Source organism: Chelonia mydas, chromosome 10 (genome assembly GCF_015237465.2).
Source record: "Chelonia mydas isolate rCheMyd1 chromosome 10, rCheMyd1.pri.v2, whole genome shotgun sequence".
In the NCBI taxonomy this organism is placed as follows: domain Eukaryota; kingdom Metazoa; phylum Chordata; order Testudines; family Cheloniidae; genus Chelonia; species Chelonia mydas.
In genome coordinates, this window is record NC_051250.2 from 48,769,091 (window position 1) to 48,784,886 (window position 15,796).

The following is a 15,796-nucleotide window of genomic DNA, read 5'->3' on the forward strand; positions in this document are numbered from 1 at the left end:
AGTTGCTGAGAAATGTTTTACAACAAAAAACAGATGAGCCGCCTGAGATTAAACAAGTGTATTACATACCATCTGACAGTCAGAATCCACCTTGCTGCACCATGGCATGAAAGTAAAACCAAAAAATGACATTGGTGAAATAAAGACAGAGGACGGAACCAAAAATCTGCTGTTTCCTAGGCAACCTGTTATGCCATCCATACAAATGCCCAGTGAGTGTCAAAGACCGTTCCACAGCATCTTCAAAGCAGCACAAGGGAACATACCCCTTAAGTTAGGTGAGGCAATACATTTTCTCGCTACTTCGCTTGAATCATTGCAAACTTCAATGAAGCAGGTATGTGGCCGTGCTACTATGATCCAATCCTGGCAAAGTGAGACATGAGGTGGGGAGGAGAAGCTTAATGATGCAGTCCACAGTGGAGGGAAAACTTAAGAGATTAGATCTTTGAATCTAATTGATTTTACCATATACAAGAACAAGTTTTCCAGCTGTGGGTCAGCGGCATTTGTACAAAGCTATGCCAGCCTAATAATAATTGAATTTGGATGTGAAGAGAATGTAGGAAGCACGAGTAAAGAAAATTTATTGCCCATTTGTGCCCAATAAAGTGTAGAATTGAGACAGGGTTGTCATTTTGAGTGCCGGGACCGACTGCACAAGTTGTTTGTAACCACTAGAAGGTCTGAGTGGTGGTGGCAGAAATGGTAGTGGTTAAACAGCATTGAATAAGAGCTCCATGACTCTTGCTCTGAACTTGAATATTCTTATGGTAAGACACTCTTTCTTGTTGCAAAACACTGAAAATACTGTTTTAATTTGAAGTAACTCTTTCTGTTACTGTCGCAGTCTCCGTCCTGCTACACTCGTTTAAACTATTTAAAAACCTTACTGTGTAGATGTCAAATAATGTTAAAAATTCTTATGTTAAACTTCCAAACTGGGTTTACAGTCTCATCCTCTGGGTTCTTCTTCTTCTTCTTCTTGAATCATTGAGGTCACTTTTGAGCAAGATAGTGGTTCTCCAGATTAAGCTCAGGAAGCAGGAGCAGTATTATTGTAGACTGTATTCTCACCAGTACCTGCACTTTTTATGCATGAACTCACTTTTGCGGTAGAGATGTTGGTCAGAAAAGGAACCATTAGCTCCAGTCTATGTTTAACAGTTGGTGTTGACGGTCTGTTATTTCTCTTCAAAATTAACTATCCCCAAAATAACTTGAGTACTAGTCTCATATGACAAGATCATTTGTTCTGATAAGTTTGCTTATCAAAGGGATCCTGCAGACTATAGAACACAGCACTTTAGCACCTTTTCTGTTGGCCAACATACAGTACAACCCCAGATGTATACCATCAGAGTAGTTCCATTTCTCAGTTTTGTATTCCAAAAGCATAGACAATGTGTCCCAGCATTTTCCTGGCTTTCAAGATTTTTCTTTTTATGGAGTCCGGACACCCACAGCAAAGCCATTCTTCATTAGTTCAATGTTTCCCTTTCAAAGCTTTCATAATGCTGCTTCTGAAAATTGGCGGATGGCCCTTTTCATTTGTTGATTGCTCCATGTATATTTTTTTTATTTCGCTCCCTTTAGAAAGGCCCAGACTCCTCTTAAATTGCTTTGGGTACTCACTATCCAGTCAAAAAGTGGGGCTCCTCAGTTTGCAATAATATTTCTGTGCTAATGAAATGTTTCTGTTCCCCTGGGACCTAACTCGAGTCTGCTGAAACTCTGGCTGTATTGAATTACTATGCTGTATCTACAAATATTAAAGCTCGTAAGACCACTGTGAAATGGACAAGTGCTATGCTTGTTTTCCAGATGAGTAAACTGAGACTAAGATCACAAAGCGAATCTATAGCAAAAATAGGAAAGAGATCCAAGAGTCCTGACTCCCAGATGCCTGCTCTAAACACTGGCCTGCACTACACTTCCAGATGCTTTATTCTAATAGTTTTCACCAAAATAAATCAAAACAATATTAGACTGAACTAACCTGTTCTTCTAGTGGCAGGAGGAATAAGCTTATAGGAGCCAACAAGCTCTGACTGTTGCATGTAAAATCCAGTGCACTGAAAATGTACTACTAACCTAGTCCATTGTGATGAAATAAAGCTCATATAGCTAGACTATCCTGGGATGGAGATCTGCACAACCATTCATTTCGTTCTTCTGCGCAGGAAGGGCCACAGATCCTATTCAATGGGTTTCTAGCCTCTCCCTTGCTGCTGTGGAAACAAATTAAACTCTGCAAACTGTGGCTGTCTTTGCTGGGGGGGAGGGAGGGAGAGTGTGTTTTTACACAGAGATAGCTACGGCAATGTAAAATCCTAGTGGAATCAAGCCACAGGTAGCTTTTACTTCAGTGTAGAGAGTCTAAATCAATACCAGGTGTTTGAATCATTCCTACACATAAATGCAATCTTTTCCAGCTCTTTATTATTATTATTATTTATTATTACAGGAAAGTAGGCAAATATCTTGAGTGTCAAATGGTTTCACCGTGTAAAAAGAGCCTCCTTGTAAAATAAAATATCAATCAGAATAGTGTGTACTAAGTATTGTGTATGCTAAGTCTCAAACAGTTTTCATTATGCCTGCGGAAACGTTGGAGTCTTAGGTTTGTTTCTGCGCCTGCATATCACGGGCCACAGGCTCATTAGAAATGAAAACTTTTACTTTAGCCATCTGTGTACAAATAGCATACCTATGTGCAGAAATATTGAGAGCCATCACAAAGCCAAAGTAATGTTTGAGGTTCACCTAAGCAGTAGATTTTGCAGTGTATCTTGCAGAGAATGTATTTAAAGTTATGAGAGAGAGAAATCAGCTTGTTTGCCAGTAACACTTGCTAATACTTTTCACTCTGAACAACCAGAAATTGAGAGTGCTGTGCTCAGTCCAGGGTTGAGAAGCAAGAACCTCATGTTGCTGGTCAAATTTTCAATAGCGCCTAAATGATTTAAAACTAGGTCCCACATTTAGGAGCCTCAATTCTAGTGACTATCAATGAGATTTAGATTCCCCAGAGCTCTGATTCAAACCCCGCTGAAGTCAATAGCAAGTCTTTCTATTGACATTAGTGAACTTTGGATCATGCCCTAAGTGCCTAAGTCACTTGAAAATGAGACCGAGGCTCCTAAGTCACTTAAATGTTTTTGAAAATTATACTCTGTCTTCCAAGATGATTAAGGAACAGCATTGAATGGTGCCAGTAAAAGCCGTATCCAGTTCCTGGCCAGAGTTAGCTGCACTGCAAGGCTTTGATGGTGGGGATGAGCACGTCAAAAGAAAAGGAAATCAGGCCTGCTCCTGCTCCATTGCAGTCAGTGGCAAAGCCCCAATTGATTTTAATGGATCAGCATCAAACGGGTGAGGACGAAAAGGTGACCCTTAGGATTCCTAGCAGTGAAAAAACAATGGAACGAAATCCTGAATTTGTAAACTTAATTGTGCGTATCTTATTGTACGTATCTCTGCCCACTAACGTAACCCTACAGAAATGAAATTCAGCTGGTACCGTGCAGGTGCGACAGCTAACACAAAGTTATCTTCTACTCTGTGTGTGCTGGTGAGATGGAGAGAGAATGGCACTGCTACCTTGGTATTACATAGTAATTATAAAGCATTCACCTGTTAGTAAATGCTACACTTGAGTTAGCAAAATGGTTTTGTAAGTAAGTGCCTATTTTCTCACCCTCAAAACATCCCAAATGGTGTTACTCTATAGATTGGAGCATGGGACACTTCAGCCAAAAAAGCAAATTTTACTGAGAGTTTGACCAAATTCACTTCAGCTGTTGTTGAGTTTGTAGACAATTTTAAAAATACTCTGCATTTAAAAAACATTCTATTGACATTTGTTTTCCCCAAATCCAGTTTACAGCAAAATGGCTGAAGCGTGAAATTTAGCAAAGTAATTTCTGTGCTAAATTTTCCATATGTTTGATTGTGGGGAGGAAATGAAAAATTAAACCAGTTGTAATGATTCATTTTCCGGAAAGAGGGCTCAGCTTTAAAAGTACTTAGGCAACACTTAGGAGGCAGGGTGAACTGCGTGTTTTCTCTGCCCAGACCTATAGACAAAGATCTGCTGCTCTCAGGTCACGTATTCACTGCAAAAGAGTGTGTATGAGTGGATATTCTGTAATATAACGCAAAAAGAAGAGGAGGACTTGTGGCACCTTAGAGACTAACAAATTTATTTGAGCATAAGAGTTCGTGAACTACAGCATCCGATGAAGTGAGCTGGTTTTTAAGGCGCTATCTCAAGATAGCTACCATGAGGTGAAAACCACCTTGTTTTATCATGTAGACATAGTCACAGCTATTGGCGCCAGCTGAATGTGGGAGATGAATCTCTCATTGAAAGAGACACAGCAAATCTCTTCCAAAACCTGTCTTGCTATTGGACATAGCAGAAACTCATGGATGGGAAATTAACTGCTGATCTTGTGATTTATAGTGCCTAGCTGTGAGGTGTTCACATATTGTGCAACATCCTGTACATTCTAAGTTTTTGTTTTAGTTTTTTTCATTGTGAAGATACAGCCACCGGATGTGTTTCTACCTTATTAACTAAGCCCTGCAAAAAAACTCTTTGTAGCCAAACAATAGCAAAAACAAAGGTATGTTCACTTTAAGGAGGTGTAAACTTCAAAGCCTAGTAGGAATTATTGAAATACTAACATTCCAAAATACAGGCAATGGGCTTTTACTGGGAAAAAACACAACCAAAACCTTACTAGGGCCAGATTATCAACTGGCGTAAATTAGCATAGCTCCATGGACTTCCACAGAGCAATACTGATTTACTCCAACTGAGGATCTGGCCCCTAGAAAGTACATGCAAAAAAAAGTATTATACAAATTTTAAATTGCACAGTTTAAAAAGAAGTCTCAAAATGCAGAAGCTGAAGTTCCTACAATAGCGCTGACTAGCTACATTTCCCAACCCTGAATATTACTCTGTACATTTACCAATCTTAACAGAAAAACAGGCCTGGAAAATCTATCCTAGGTGCACCCACGGCTGTGTTAGCATTACGATAGGAACTTTAATTTTTGTATTTTGGGGTTCTGTTTTAACTGCTCAAAACTCCTCCTGTGGGAAACCCTCTGGAGATGATCAAAGGGAGGAAAGCTCACCAAGGGAAACCACTGGCACTTACCCCAGGAAAGAGCCCAGTGGCTGGCCTGCAGAACTGTGGGGTCATCAGTGCAGAAGGCCTGTGCTTCAACAATAGCTCCAGCCAGGGCTTGCTGTGTGCCCCTTCTCCAGTAACCAGGCTTTGCAACTCCCACAGAGACAAGTTGCTAAGGAGTTGGACTCCCATTCAGGAGCGTAATGGCGGGGAAATGCAGGGAAATGGAGTTTACCTACTTTGCATTTGGGGAATATGGAGTTTAGTTTAGGTTAGCCATTTCTATTTTTTTACCTCTACACCACTTCTCCTTTTTCCATATCTCCCCACTCAACCCTACCCATCGTCCTTCCCCTCCACTTCACCCACAGGGAGTACAATGTACTGTGGGTGTGGTATGAAAGTTAATACAGCATCAGAGTTGAATTAAATTTTATGTGGATTCTCCTCAGGCTTGGTGAGGGGATGATGGGGGTAGTGCACTCATCTTCACTCCCTTCCAACATGTAGATTCCCAACCCTTTGCAGGTGCTTTCCAGGGCTGGGGGATAGGCGAGGAGGGAAAGAGGGGTGGGGAAGAACTGTCATTTTCAGCCTGTAAAGTCATACAGCATTAGTTGTTTTTCTTAAAGCACCAGCTCCTGCAGTCACGGGATTACTTACAAATCTCAGCTTTCATTTAAAAAAACAAATGGTTTCTAACCCTTGTGTTTGCAGAGAAGAGATTGAAAACATGACAACGAAAGGCTCGGAAACCAAAAGGAAAATTAATACACGCCACCCGCACAAATTATTATTTCTGAAATTCTCATGATTTTAAGTCCATCTCCATTTAAAAAAAAGGGGGGGAGACCTTGACTCATGATCTCATGGTTTGGGATACTGAGCCCCCTAATGCAATATGAATGCCCTTCTGCAGGTCTAAGTTAGATATACAAACAGCAGGTGGGTGCATGGTAAGGTTCTGTGTGGGGCTGTTAGTTTGGCTGAGGCTTCAAAAATTCTGAAAGCAAGTATTAGAGAAATCATAATATCATTAGCAACAGTTCACCTGCTCAGAGTAGCAACTCCCTAACTCCAACAACTCACTACAAGCAAGTGCTCTTGGGGCTGCATGACAAACTAAGCCTTGTTCCTTTCAAAAGGGTTTGAGTACTTAGTTTAGAAATAAAGCATCAGAACTGCACCTGTCATATAGTCCAAGTCGACCATAACGCTTTACAATGTGTCTTTCTTTCAAAGGTTAAATGGTTATCATAGCAAACGGTATGTTTGGGCCGGGGGGCGGGGGGAGCTTAATCTGCTTCTAAACTCAGTTTAAAGGGTGAACCGTTAATAAATTAATAGAAAATCTCTTTAGATATATAAATGAAGCTATAACACAGGAAATATAGAGGAACTGCACACTTACCCAAAATGCATCTTTGAACTGCAGCTGTGTCATGCCTATTGATTTATGGAGGGGGGGAAAATCCTTGAACAGGTTTGCTCTGAGAGCAGAGTAGCAGCGGCACTCAGCTTTGCTGCTGTTACTATACACCAGCTAGAGCAGAAAGTGAAACACTTCCACAGTCCTGTCTCTTTCAAAATGAAAAACAGCACTGGGCAGTTTGAGGAAGCTCCATCTGCTACTGTGAAGAGAAAAAAACTCACTAACAAAAAAAAAAACCCAAAAGACCAGCCTAGCTCCAAACCTGTTTCTCTTCTGGTAAACAGTTAATATTGAAATGAGGAAGCGGAGGGATGTCAAATGATGTCAGTCTGCTCCTCGCCATGCGTGCATGTGAGCTACAGGCAAAAAAAAAAAAAAAAAAAAAGGTGATCACAGGATCTGATCAACTACACAAAGAGAGAATACAATAAAAAAATAATAAGGAAACCAGCATAATAGAAAGAGACAAACCAGGTAGGAAATCAGATTAAAATAGTAGCTGAGGAGGCATTGCAGAAAAAATCATGCACCACATTTCTTCATAATCTTTTTGGCAGAAGTTCGTACCCACACACGCACAGGAAGTGTAGCTGCAAAGTTACATTTTGCAGCCCCTTAGCAGGACTGAGGAAATCACAATGTCTTCATTGCAAATATATATATTTCTCTGATTTGCAAACTGCCTTCATACAGATGTCTTTGCGACTATAAAAAAAATAAAATAAAGCATGCACACTGCCATTGGAATGCGAATCCGGAGCTTTCTCCTGACATCATTGTGTAAGAAATTTTAAAATGTGATGATTCAGTAAAATGAGTGCTAGCAATGCACCCTGTGTGATCTGTCAAGTCATTTGCAAATAAAATATTAAGGGAGACACTGTCTTATTTACTAAGAAGCTGGATAAGTGAGGTCTAGAGGTAAACTCCAAACTCTTTAAAAAGTGAGGAGTGAGTGAGAGGTTAGTTGGAGTTAACAGCTTACCAGCACAGAGGTCTGAAGTTGTTAACCATTTTGAAGAGCAGACATCTAATCTAACAGTGTACAGAATACCTTGCCCACTGAAGCACTGAAATGCAGTGTTTAAAACAAGTAGCTAAATCGGATGACAGATATGTTTATAGGCCTGGAAATAATTGGTACTAACGTGATACTTTTCTTTATTTGAAACTATGACTTGTCTCTGCTTTCCTCTTTACTCTACAATCGATGCAATTTGTCTGTCAGTCCCTTTCAATATTTTTGAGGGTTTTTTATTTTAAAGTTCTGACTGGAATTTGAACAAGGAGCCTTTTGAATGTGGGGGTAGGGAATAGCCCATACAAAGCTCTGGAAATCTGGGTTTCCCAGCAGCATACTATCTACTTCCAAACCTGGCCCACTACATGTTCATTTCAAATGTCTGAGATACACTCAATTAATTTTTAAATCTGATCTATTGGAACAGCACTTAGAATTGGTCTCTTTCTTTGAAGGATCTCAAAGCATTTTGCAGGGGTTTCCTCTGATCCTGCAGTCAGTTCTGCACAGGTAGATCTTGTGGCCACACGGAGCCCTGTTGACCTCACTGGGCCTCCCCGTGGGCATAAGTGTCTGCTTACAGTGATCTATTTGTAGGATTCGGTCTGCAATTATTGTTACGAGACATGCACGTAGTGATGCAAATGTAACATAAAATTGACATGTTCCCTCGCCCCTGAAGTTTACAATCCGAGAGACTAGTCACAGGACAACTGGTCAGATCAAGAAAGATGAGCAGAGGGTATTGATGAGGAGAACAAGGTGGGAAGGATTTGTGGAAGTAGTGGGATTTCTGAAGAGGGAGGGCACTTGGTGGACGAGGCATATGAGACTGTTCAAACCAGCGTGAAAGAGGCATGGAACCATGAACGGCAAGGAGAAGACTAAGGGCTCAGTCATGCAAGGTGCTGAGTACACTAGTCCTGATCAAGCACAGCCCTTGAGCAAATGCTTCACTTCAACTATGAGAGTTGTCCCACTGCCTTCAATGGTTCTGCTTGCTGGCTTCAATCCAGCAAAGGATTTAAGCATAAATACTCAGCATCTTGCACTGTCAAACCCTAAGGGAATAAGAAGGAGAGAACATTGGGAGAAGCATAGAGAGTGTATAAAAGGGCATCAGAAGGAAATGAGAGCAGAGATGTACAAGGACATTTTATCCTCAAACTGAGCCTCCCTTCTCCTATGAGAAACAGAAGTATTATCTCCATTTTAGAGACACAGCCTCCCTGTGCTTCAGTTTCTCTCTGGTTTACAGTCACAAAAGACAGAGCCAGAGGAGGAGCCTTGGAGCCAGGATTCCTGGGTTCTATTCCTGGCTCGAACTACATATTCTAGTTTATTATGATCCACAGCTGCACATATATTGTTTCTCCTTTTTGATCAGAGCAACTAGTTGAAGTTCAGGGCTCTTTGGGTGTTCCAGTGGGGTGTAGAAATTGGTGGTAGGCAGGTATTTCTTTGTTGTAGTTTTGTTTATTTACAAGGAACGTATAAAGTCTTGTGTCTCTGAACACAGAAGGAACCAAGAACAAAAAGGAGCAGTTTCTTGTCTTACCAGTCCCCCAACCCGCCGTCTTCTTTGAGCCAACACCAAACCCAAAAACTCTCTCTCTACCTCTCTGTTCTTGTCTGTGACCTCAGTAGGTGTGTGTTCTCTCTCACACACACCTACCCAAAACAATACTCAGCTCAAAAGCTCATAGTCCGGTTCACATACACTTTTGTCTGTGGGGCTTATGTTTCCAGTTATGTTAATTGAGGGATGAGTTCACATCTATCAACCTCAGCAGGGGTTTTAATCCAACTCAACAAGGTTTCTTTCACCCAGCTCATGATTAAAACAAACACCCGCCCCCAAAAAAACCAAAAAACAAAAACCAACCCAAACCACTACTATTGTCAACTAGCCACATATCTACAGCATCAGGGTTAGAAATCCTGGCTTCTCTCACACAGATTACTTCCTCATTAAGTAGGGGCTCGACCCTGCATTGTGTTGAGGATTATAGTGGCCCAAACTGAAGCCTAGGGAACTATTCACATGCTTATACTGTTAAGTACATGTTGATGTGTTTTGCTGGATTGGAACCAGAGAGCTCAGAACCTTGCAAGATGGCGTCCTAAGGGAACAGTTCTACTGTCTCAGCTGTTAGAGAGAAGCTGCATATGGATGAATATATTTGACATACTCCATCCAGCAGAAAGCAGTCTTACATCGCACAACTAGAAGGATGAAATATCTGGAAAAGTATTGCTTAGACTGGCAGATGACTCATATAGATAAACATAGTACATATAGACAGGTTTCAGAGTAGCAGCCGTGTTAGTCTGTATTCACAAAAAGAAAAGGAGTATTTGTGGCACCTTAGAGACTAACAAATTTATCTGAGCATAAGCTTTCGTGAGCTACAGCTCACTTCATCGGATGCATTCGGTGGAAAATACAGTGAGGAGATTTATATACATAGAGAACATGAAACAATGGGTGTTACCATACACACTGTAACCAGAGTGATCACTTAAGGTGAGCTATTACCAACGGGTGGGGGGGAAGCCTTTTGTAGTGATAATCAAGATGGGCCATTTCCAGCAGTTGACAAGAACATCTGAGGAACAGTGGGGGTGGGGATAAACTTGGGGAAATAGTTTTACTTTGTGTAATGACCCATCCACTCCCAGTCTCTATTCAAGCCTAAGTTAATTGTATCCAGTTTGCAAATTAATTCCAATTCAGCAGTCTCTCGTTGGAGTCTGTTTTTGAAGTTTTTTTGTTGAAGTATTGCCACTTTTAGGTCTGTAATCGAGTGACCAGAGAGATTGAAGTGTTCTCCAACTGGTTTTTGAATGTTATCATTCTTGACGTCTGATTTGTGTCCATTTATTCTTTTACGTAGAGACTGTCCAGTTTGACAATGTACATGGCAAAGGGGCATTGCTGGCACATGAGGGCATATATCACATTGGTAGATGTGCAGGTGAACGAGCCTCTGATATTGTGGCTGATGTGATTAGGCCCTATGATGGTGTCCCCTGAATAGATATGTGGACACAGTTGGCAACGGGCTTTGTTGCAAGGATAGGTTCCTGGGTTATTGGTTCTGTTGTGTGGTGTGTGGTTGCTGGTGAGTATTTGCTTCAGGTTGGGGGGCTGTCTGTAAGCAAGGACTGGTCTGTCTCCCAAGATCTGTGAGAGTGATGGGTTGTCCTTCAGGATAGGTTGTAGATCCTTGATGATGCATTGGAGAGGTTTTAGTTGGGGGCTGAAGGTGACGGCTAGTGGCGTTCTGTTATTTTGTTGAGCCTGTCCTGTAGTAGGTGACTTCTGGGTACTCTTCTGGCTCTGTCAATCTGTTTCTTCACTTCAGCAGGTGGGTATTGTAGCTGTAAGAATGCTTGATAGAGATCTTGTAGGTGTAGAGATCAGCCACAATATCAGAGGCTCGTTCACCTGCACATCTACCAATGTGATATATGCCATCATGTGCCAGCAATGCCCCTCTGCCGTGTACATTGTCAAACTGGACAGTCTCTACATAAAAGAATAAATGGACACAAATCAGACGTCAAGAATGATAACATTCAAAAACCAGTTGGAGAACACTTCAATCTCTCTGGTCACTCGATTACAGACCTAAAAGTGGCAATACTTCAACAAAAAAACTTCAAAAACAGACTCCAACGAGAGACTGCTGAATTGGAATTAATTTGCAAACTGGATACAATTAACTTAGGCTTGAATAGAGACTGGGAGTGGATGGGTCATTACACAAAGTAAAACTATTTCCCCAAGTTTATCCCCACCCCCACCCCCACTGTTCCTCAGATGTTCTTGTCAACTACTGGAAATGGCCCATCTTGATTATCACTACAAAAGGTTCCCCCCCACCCCAGCCCCCCGCTGGTAATAGCTCACCTTAAGTGATCACTCTGGTTACAGTGTGTATGGTAACACCCATTGTTTCATGTTCTCTATGTATATAAATCTCCCCACTGTATTTTCGACTGAATGCATCCGATGAAGTGAGCTGTAGTTCATGAAAGCTTATGCTCAAATAAATTTGTTAGTCTCTAAGGTGCCACAAGTATTCCTTTTCATAGTACATATAGGCTTTGCTATGCAAGGAAGCGATAGATGCATTTCACTGCCACATTAGCAACAATTTTAGAAAGCTATTAACTGTAGACTCTTCAGTTTCTCATTTAAACTTATGTGCTGTGCTATTATAATGGATATTTAGATTGAGGCTACTGTGTAATGAGGATAAATAGCATTCCTAGTCTGAGGCTCTTGAAAACTGCACGAAGAAGTGCTGAAGTGCATTATGTGAAATGGTTTAAGCAAATTATTATGCACTCCACTTCCAAGGAACTTGTCTTGTATAAATAATTGTTTGTAGCTGTTGAAAAGTAAATTAAGAGTAGGTTTCTAATCTCAGAAAGACAGCAGGTATCGATTAACTCTGCTAGTGCAGATGCAAGCACAGGCTGGGTAGCAGATTTCTCAAACTCCTTAGGCGAAACAAGCTAAGATAAAAATCTGGCCATTCAAAAGTTTCCATTTAACATCCTTAAATATATGAAGGGACAGCAACTCCTTTTTATTTAGCATTTTCTCAGAAGAGGGAAGTAATAGTGGAGGAACAATAATCTACCTAAGCTTTGGGGAATAAAATATCTTTTAAAAAACAAACCAGAATCATACCACCGTAATGGATCTTTCACGATAACAATTGCATTTCAACAGTAAAGACAATGAGAATGTATGCCTCTCTGAAACCTCTTGATCACCGCTCTTTGACCACAAGATAGATCTCAGTACAGCGTGTGTGTATACATGCTGCTAGGCAGCATCTAAAGTCATTCTATTTCTGCAAAACATTTTAACTCATTCTGCACTATTATTTTTAATCTGCACCAACGTGCTTCACAGCTCTGTCCCTTTGTTTTCATGGTAGCAGCAGGGACTGGAATGACAGAAGGAGAAAAATGGAAATATAATATGTCCATTGCAATTGGCATCTGCTGTGCTTGAATCCCTTCATTAGCAACGTGTTACTTGGCCTTCAGAGGGCTGTGCTTTAAAGGTGGACTTCTCACATTATTAAATAGATCAAGATGGTTCCAGTGTCATTTTTAGAGAGAAGTTATTTAAGATGGCAACATGCAGTTGTGGAGGGAGGACATCAGTTCAAAATTACACCTGTCTGGAATTTCACTGGGGGTGGTTGGAAGTGAAGATTGTTTGCTGAAATGAAATAAAGGCTGAAATGGTCACCGTCTGACAGGGACTCTGTCACTGCTGTGCTAGTGGCAGGGAAGAAGGAAAGGACCACATGGTTTAGATTTTAAGAAGGCCACAACTTTATTAGTCAAAAATTACATCCAAGTTTCCTGTCAGGAGACAGCCCAGTGTAGTCATTTTTAGCCCACCAATTCTTTGTGTGATCTCATCACAGGGGCAGCTAATCATAACACTAGGAGATTTTCTGGGTGCCTCCACTCACCTGCTAGTAACCCTCCCCTTTCAGCGGTTGACGTGAGAGGGGACCTTTGACAGCTCCCCTCACCAGCACTGCTATAAAATACATTGACAGGGACAGTCCCCCCAGATAGTGTCCTGGACCCTGGCTCACATTTGCCCCCAGGAGGCTAGACATATTGCCCCCATCTCATAAGGAGATGACCTCAGGCTGGCCACCATGTTACTTTTTTGGGATCTGGAGCCTAAATGAGTGATTTCCTGCACTGGGCACCTGCCGAAACATGTGACAACTAAACAACTCTCACATAGGTCAAACTGTGGCCTCTGGGAGCGGGACGATCCCAGCCCTCTGGTTGGATTTTGCTGTCAGAAAGGTGAAAAAACCCTGCCCAGCCTCAGCCAATCTGGTGGTATGAGGGAAAAATTCCTTCCCATACCCAAAGCAGCAACTAGCATAGCCTTCAGTGATCCAGGTAGGGGAGCAGGCTGTGGAAGCAACCAAACTCACCTTTTGCTGGGCTCGGCGCCCCGTCTATGCGCTCCTTTGGTATAATTCACTATTTTTTCAGCTTGCCTCAATGGAGTCTTGTTGCTCTCCCAGCCTTTTTTTCTTTTTTTTTAATTGAAATACTGTTTTTCATTTCATCACAAACAAGTACCATAGGTGTGAACACTTGGTATTTCTTATCATTAATAAGGGGATGTGCACACACGCACACACACACACTTGCAAAGCTACAGCCTGCCATGTATGGAGTACAATAGTGTAGATCCACAACCCTAGTATTTTATGTCCTTTGATTTATATATACACTATTAGGAAGTTCGTCCTGAAGCACTTAATCAGGGAAAATGCATTAAAAGACACATGTTAAATAGAAATGGCATTGAATATAATGTTATAAGCAACCAGAATGAAAGTAAGGGCTTGTCTATGCTTAAGAACATAAGAATGGCCATAATGGGTCAGAGCAAAGGTCCATCCAGCCCAGTATCCTGTCTACCGACAGTGGCCAATGCCAGGTGCCCCAGAAGGAGTGAACCTAACAGATAATGATCAAATGATCTCCCTCCTGCCATCCATCTCCACCCTCTGACATACAGAGGCTAGGGACACCATTCCTTGCCCATCCTGGCTAATAGCCATTAATGGACTTAACCTCCATGAATTTATCCGGTGGTGTAACTGTAGCGCTTCAGTGCAGACACTACCTATGCCAACAGGAGAGATTTGTAGGTAATCTGCCTCTCTGAGAGGTCATAGCTAGTTTGACAGAAGAATTCTTCCATCGACCTAATGCTGTCTACATGGGGACTTAACTACACTGCTCAGAGGTGTGGATTTTTCACACCTCTGAGCAATTTAGTTATGCCAACCTGATTTTCTAGTGTAGACCAGACCTCAGGACGTAGTAACTGCATGCAGAGAGTCATTAAGAGTGTTGTGGGTTTAACCACTCTCCTTTGCCTGGAAGTTAAAGCTCTGAGATACCTTTGTATTGTAAAGCAGCTCTGGAAAAGGATGGTAAATGGCTAGGCAATCTGTCCAGACCATGTGGTCTGATGGAGTTCCTTGGGCTGGATTTACCCAGTTGAAAAACTCAGGGACTAGACTGGACAGCACTTGGAATGTCCCACTGTAAGCAGAGACATGTGTGAGACCTGGCCTGGAGAAAGCCAAGGCAGCTCCTTCTGGGGACAGGGGGAAGGGATGTCTTACCTAAGATCTCTGCGAGAGTTGCCTGTAGGCTGTTACCATCTCTTTTCAAGTAAACAGGACTTCGGTGTAATTTGTAAATAAACAAATTTTATGAAGAAAATAACTGTCTCCATCTCACCAGTTTCTGCTCAGCTCCAGGGACAACGATATCTATAAAACTAATCATTCATGAGACTTTTTCAATTAGTCAGAAATGTCACTGATATTAACCCCAGGGTAATCACATATAGAATTCCTTCCAAATGAATTGAGTCAATTATGAGGATGAGAGTGTATTAAATTTATTGGACTTCATCATTCATTCAGGCTCCCCGCCCCCCCCTTCAGTCACATTTACCATGTAAATTGCATTTCAATGTATTTTTGTAACTTTTGTAAGGTGAATAGAAAAGATTGTGGGAAGAAAGATTTCTGTTTATATTTTTTAAAAGCTGTACTGTGAAACACACCTACAGTGAACTTTAGAGAAACTCTACTATTAGTGAATAGAATGAAAGTCTCAAATCGTGTCTGTGTGTGTGCAAGTGTGAAAATAGCAGTTTTTGTATTTGGGAATAGTTGTTTTTTAAGTTACCGGTACTTCATTTTAAGAGGATACCACTATACAGTAAAACCTTTTGTAAGTAAAAATCAGTGACTTAGTAGAAGTTATTTTTAACTGAAGTCTACTTAAAGCAGGCATTTGGCTATGGAATGTGGTCCTAGGGTTTTCTTACCTTATATTATGCTTACACTATGAAAAAATAATTGAATATATGGAAATTCTTCCTACTGGAGTGGGTGGAAATCGTTATGGCATAATCCTACTTGCTACCTCTGCTGCCTTACCTGGGAATGGAATTTGGAAACACAGTTGGATCATGCCATTACTAAATTCCCCCCCCACCCCCATTTGATTAGTGCTTTGCTCTTCTTTATGCTTTTCATCTAATGATCTCAATGTTCCTTTCAGACATATAGTGAATGAAAGCCCATGATATCCTGTGCAGGA

At 41.3% G+C, this 15,796-nt stretch overlaps 1 protein-coding gene across 1 annotated transcript in view; it reads right to left on the reverse strand.

Moving 5' to 3' along the window:
- PSTPIP1 (proline-serine-threonine phosphatase interacting protein 1) overlaps nt 1–7,245 on the reverse strand; it is a 97,500-nt gene extending 90,255 nt beyond the window's left edge. The window contains exon 1 of the mRNA XM_027830543.3: nt 6,559–7,245. Within this exon, the coding sequence (XP_027686344.1) occupies nt 6,559–6,591 (33 nt within the window). The 5' untranslated portion in view covers nt 6,592–7,245. The remainder of the gene's footprint in view (nt 1–6,558) is intronic.
- Between the last annotated feature and the right edge of the window lie 8,551 nt (nt 7,246–15,796).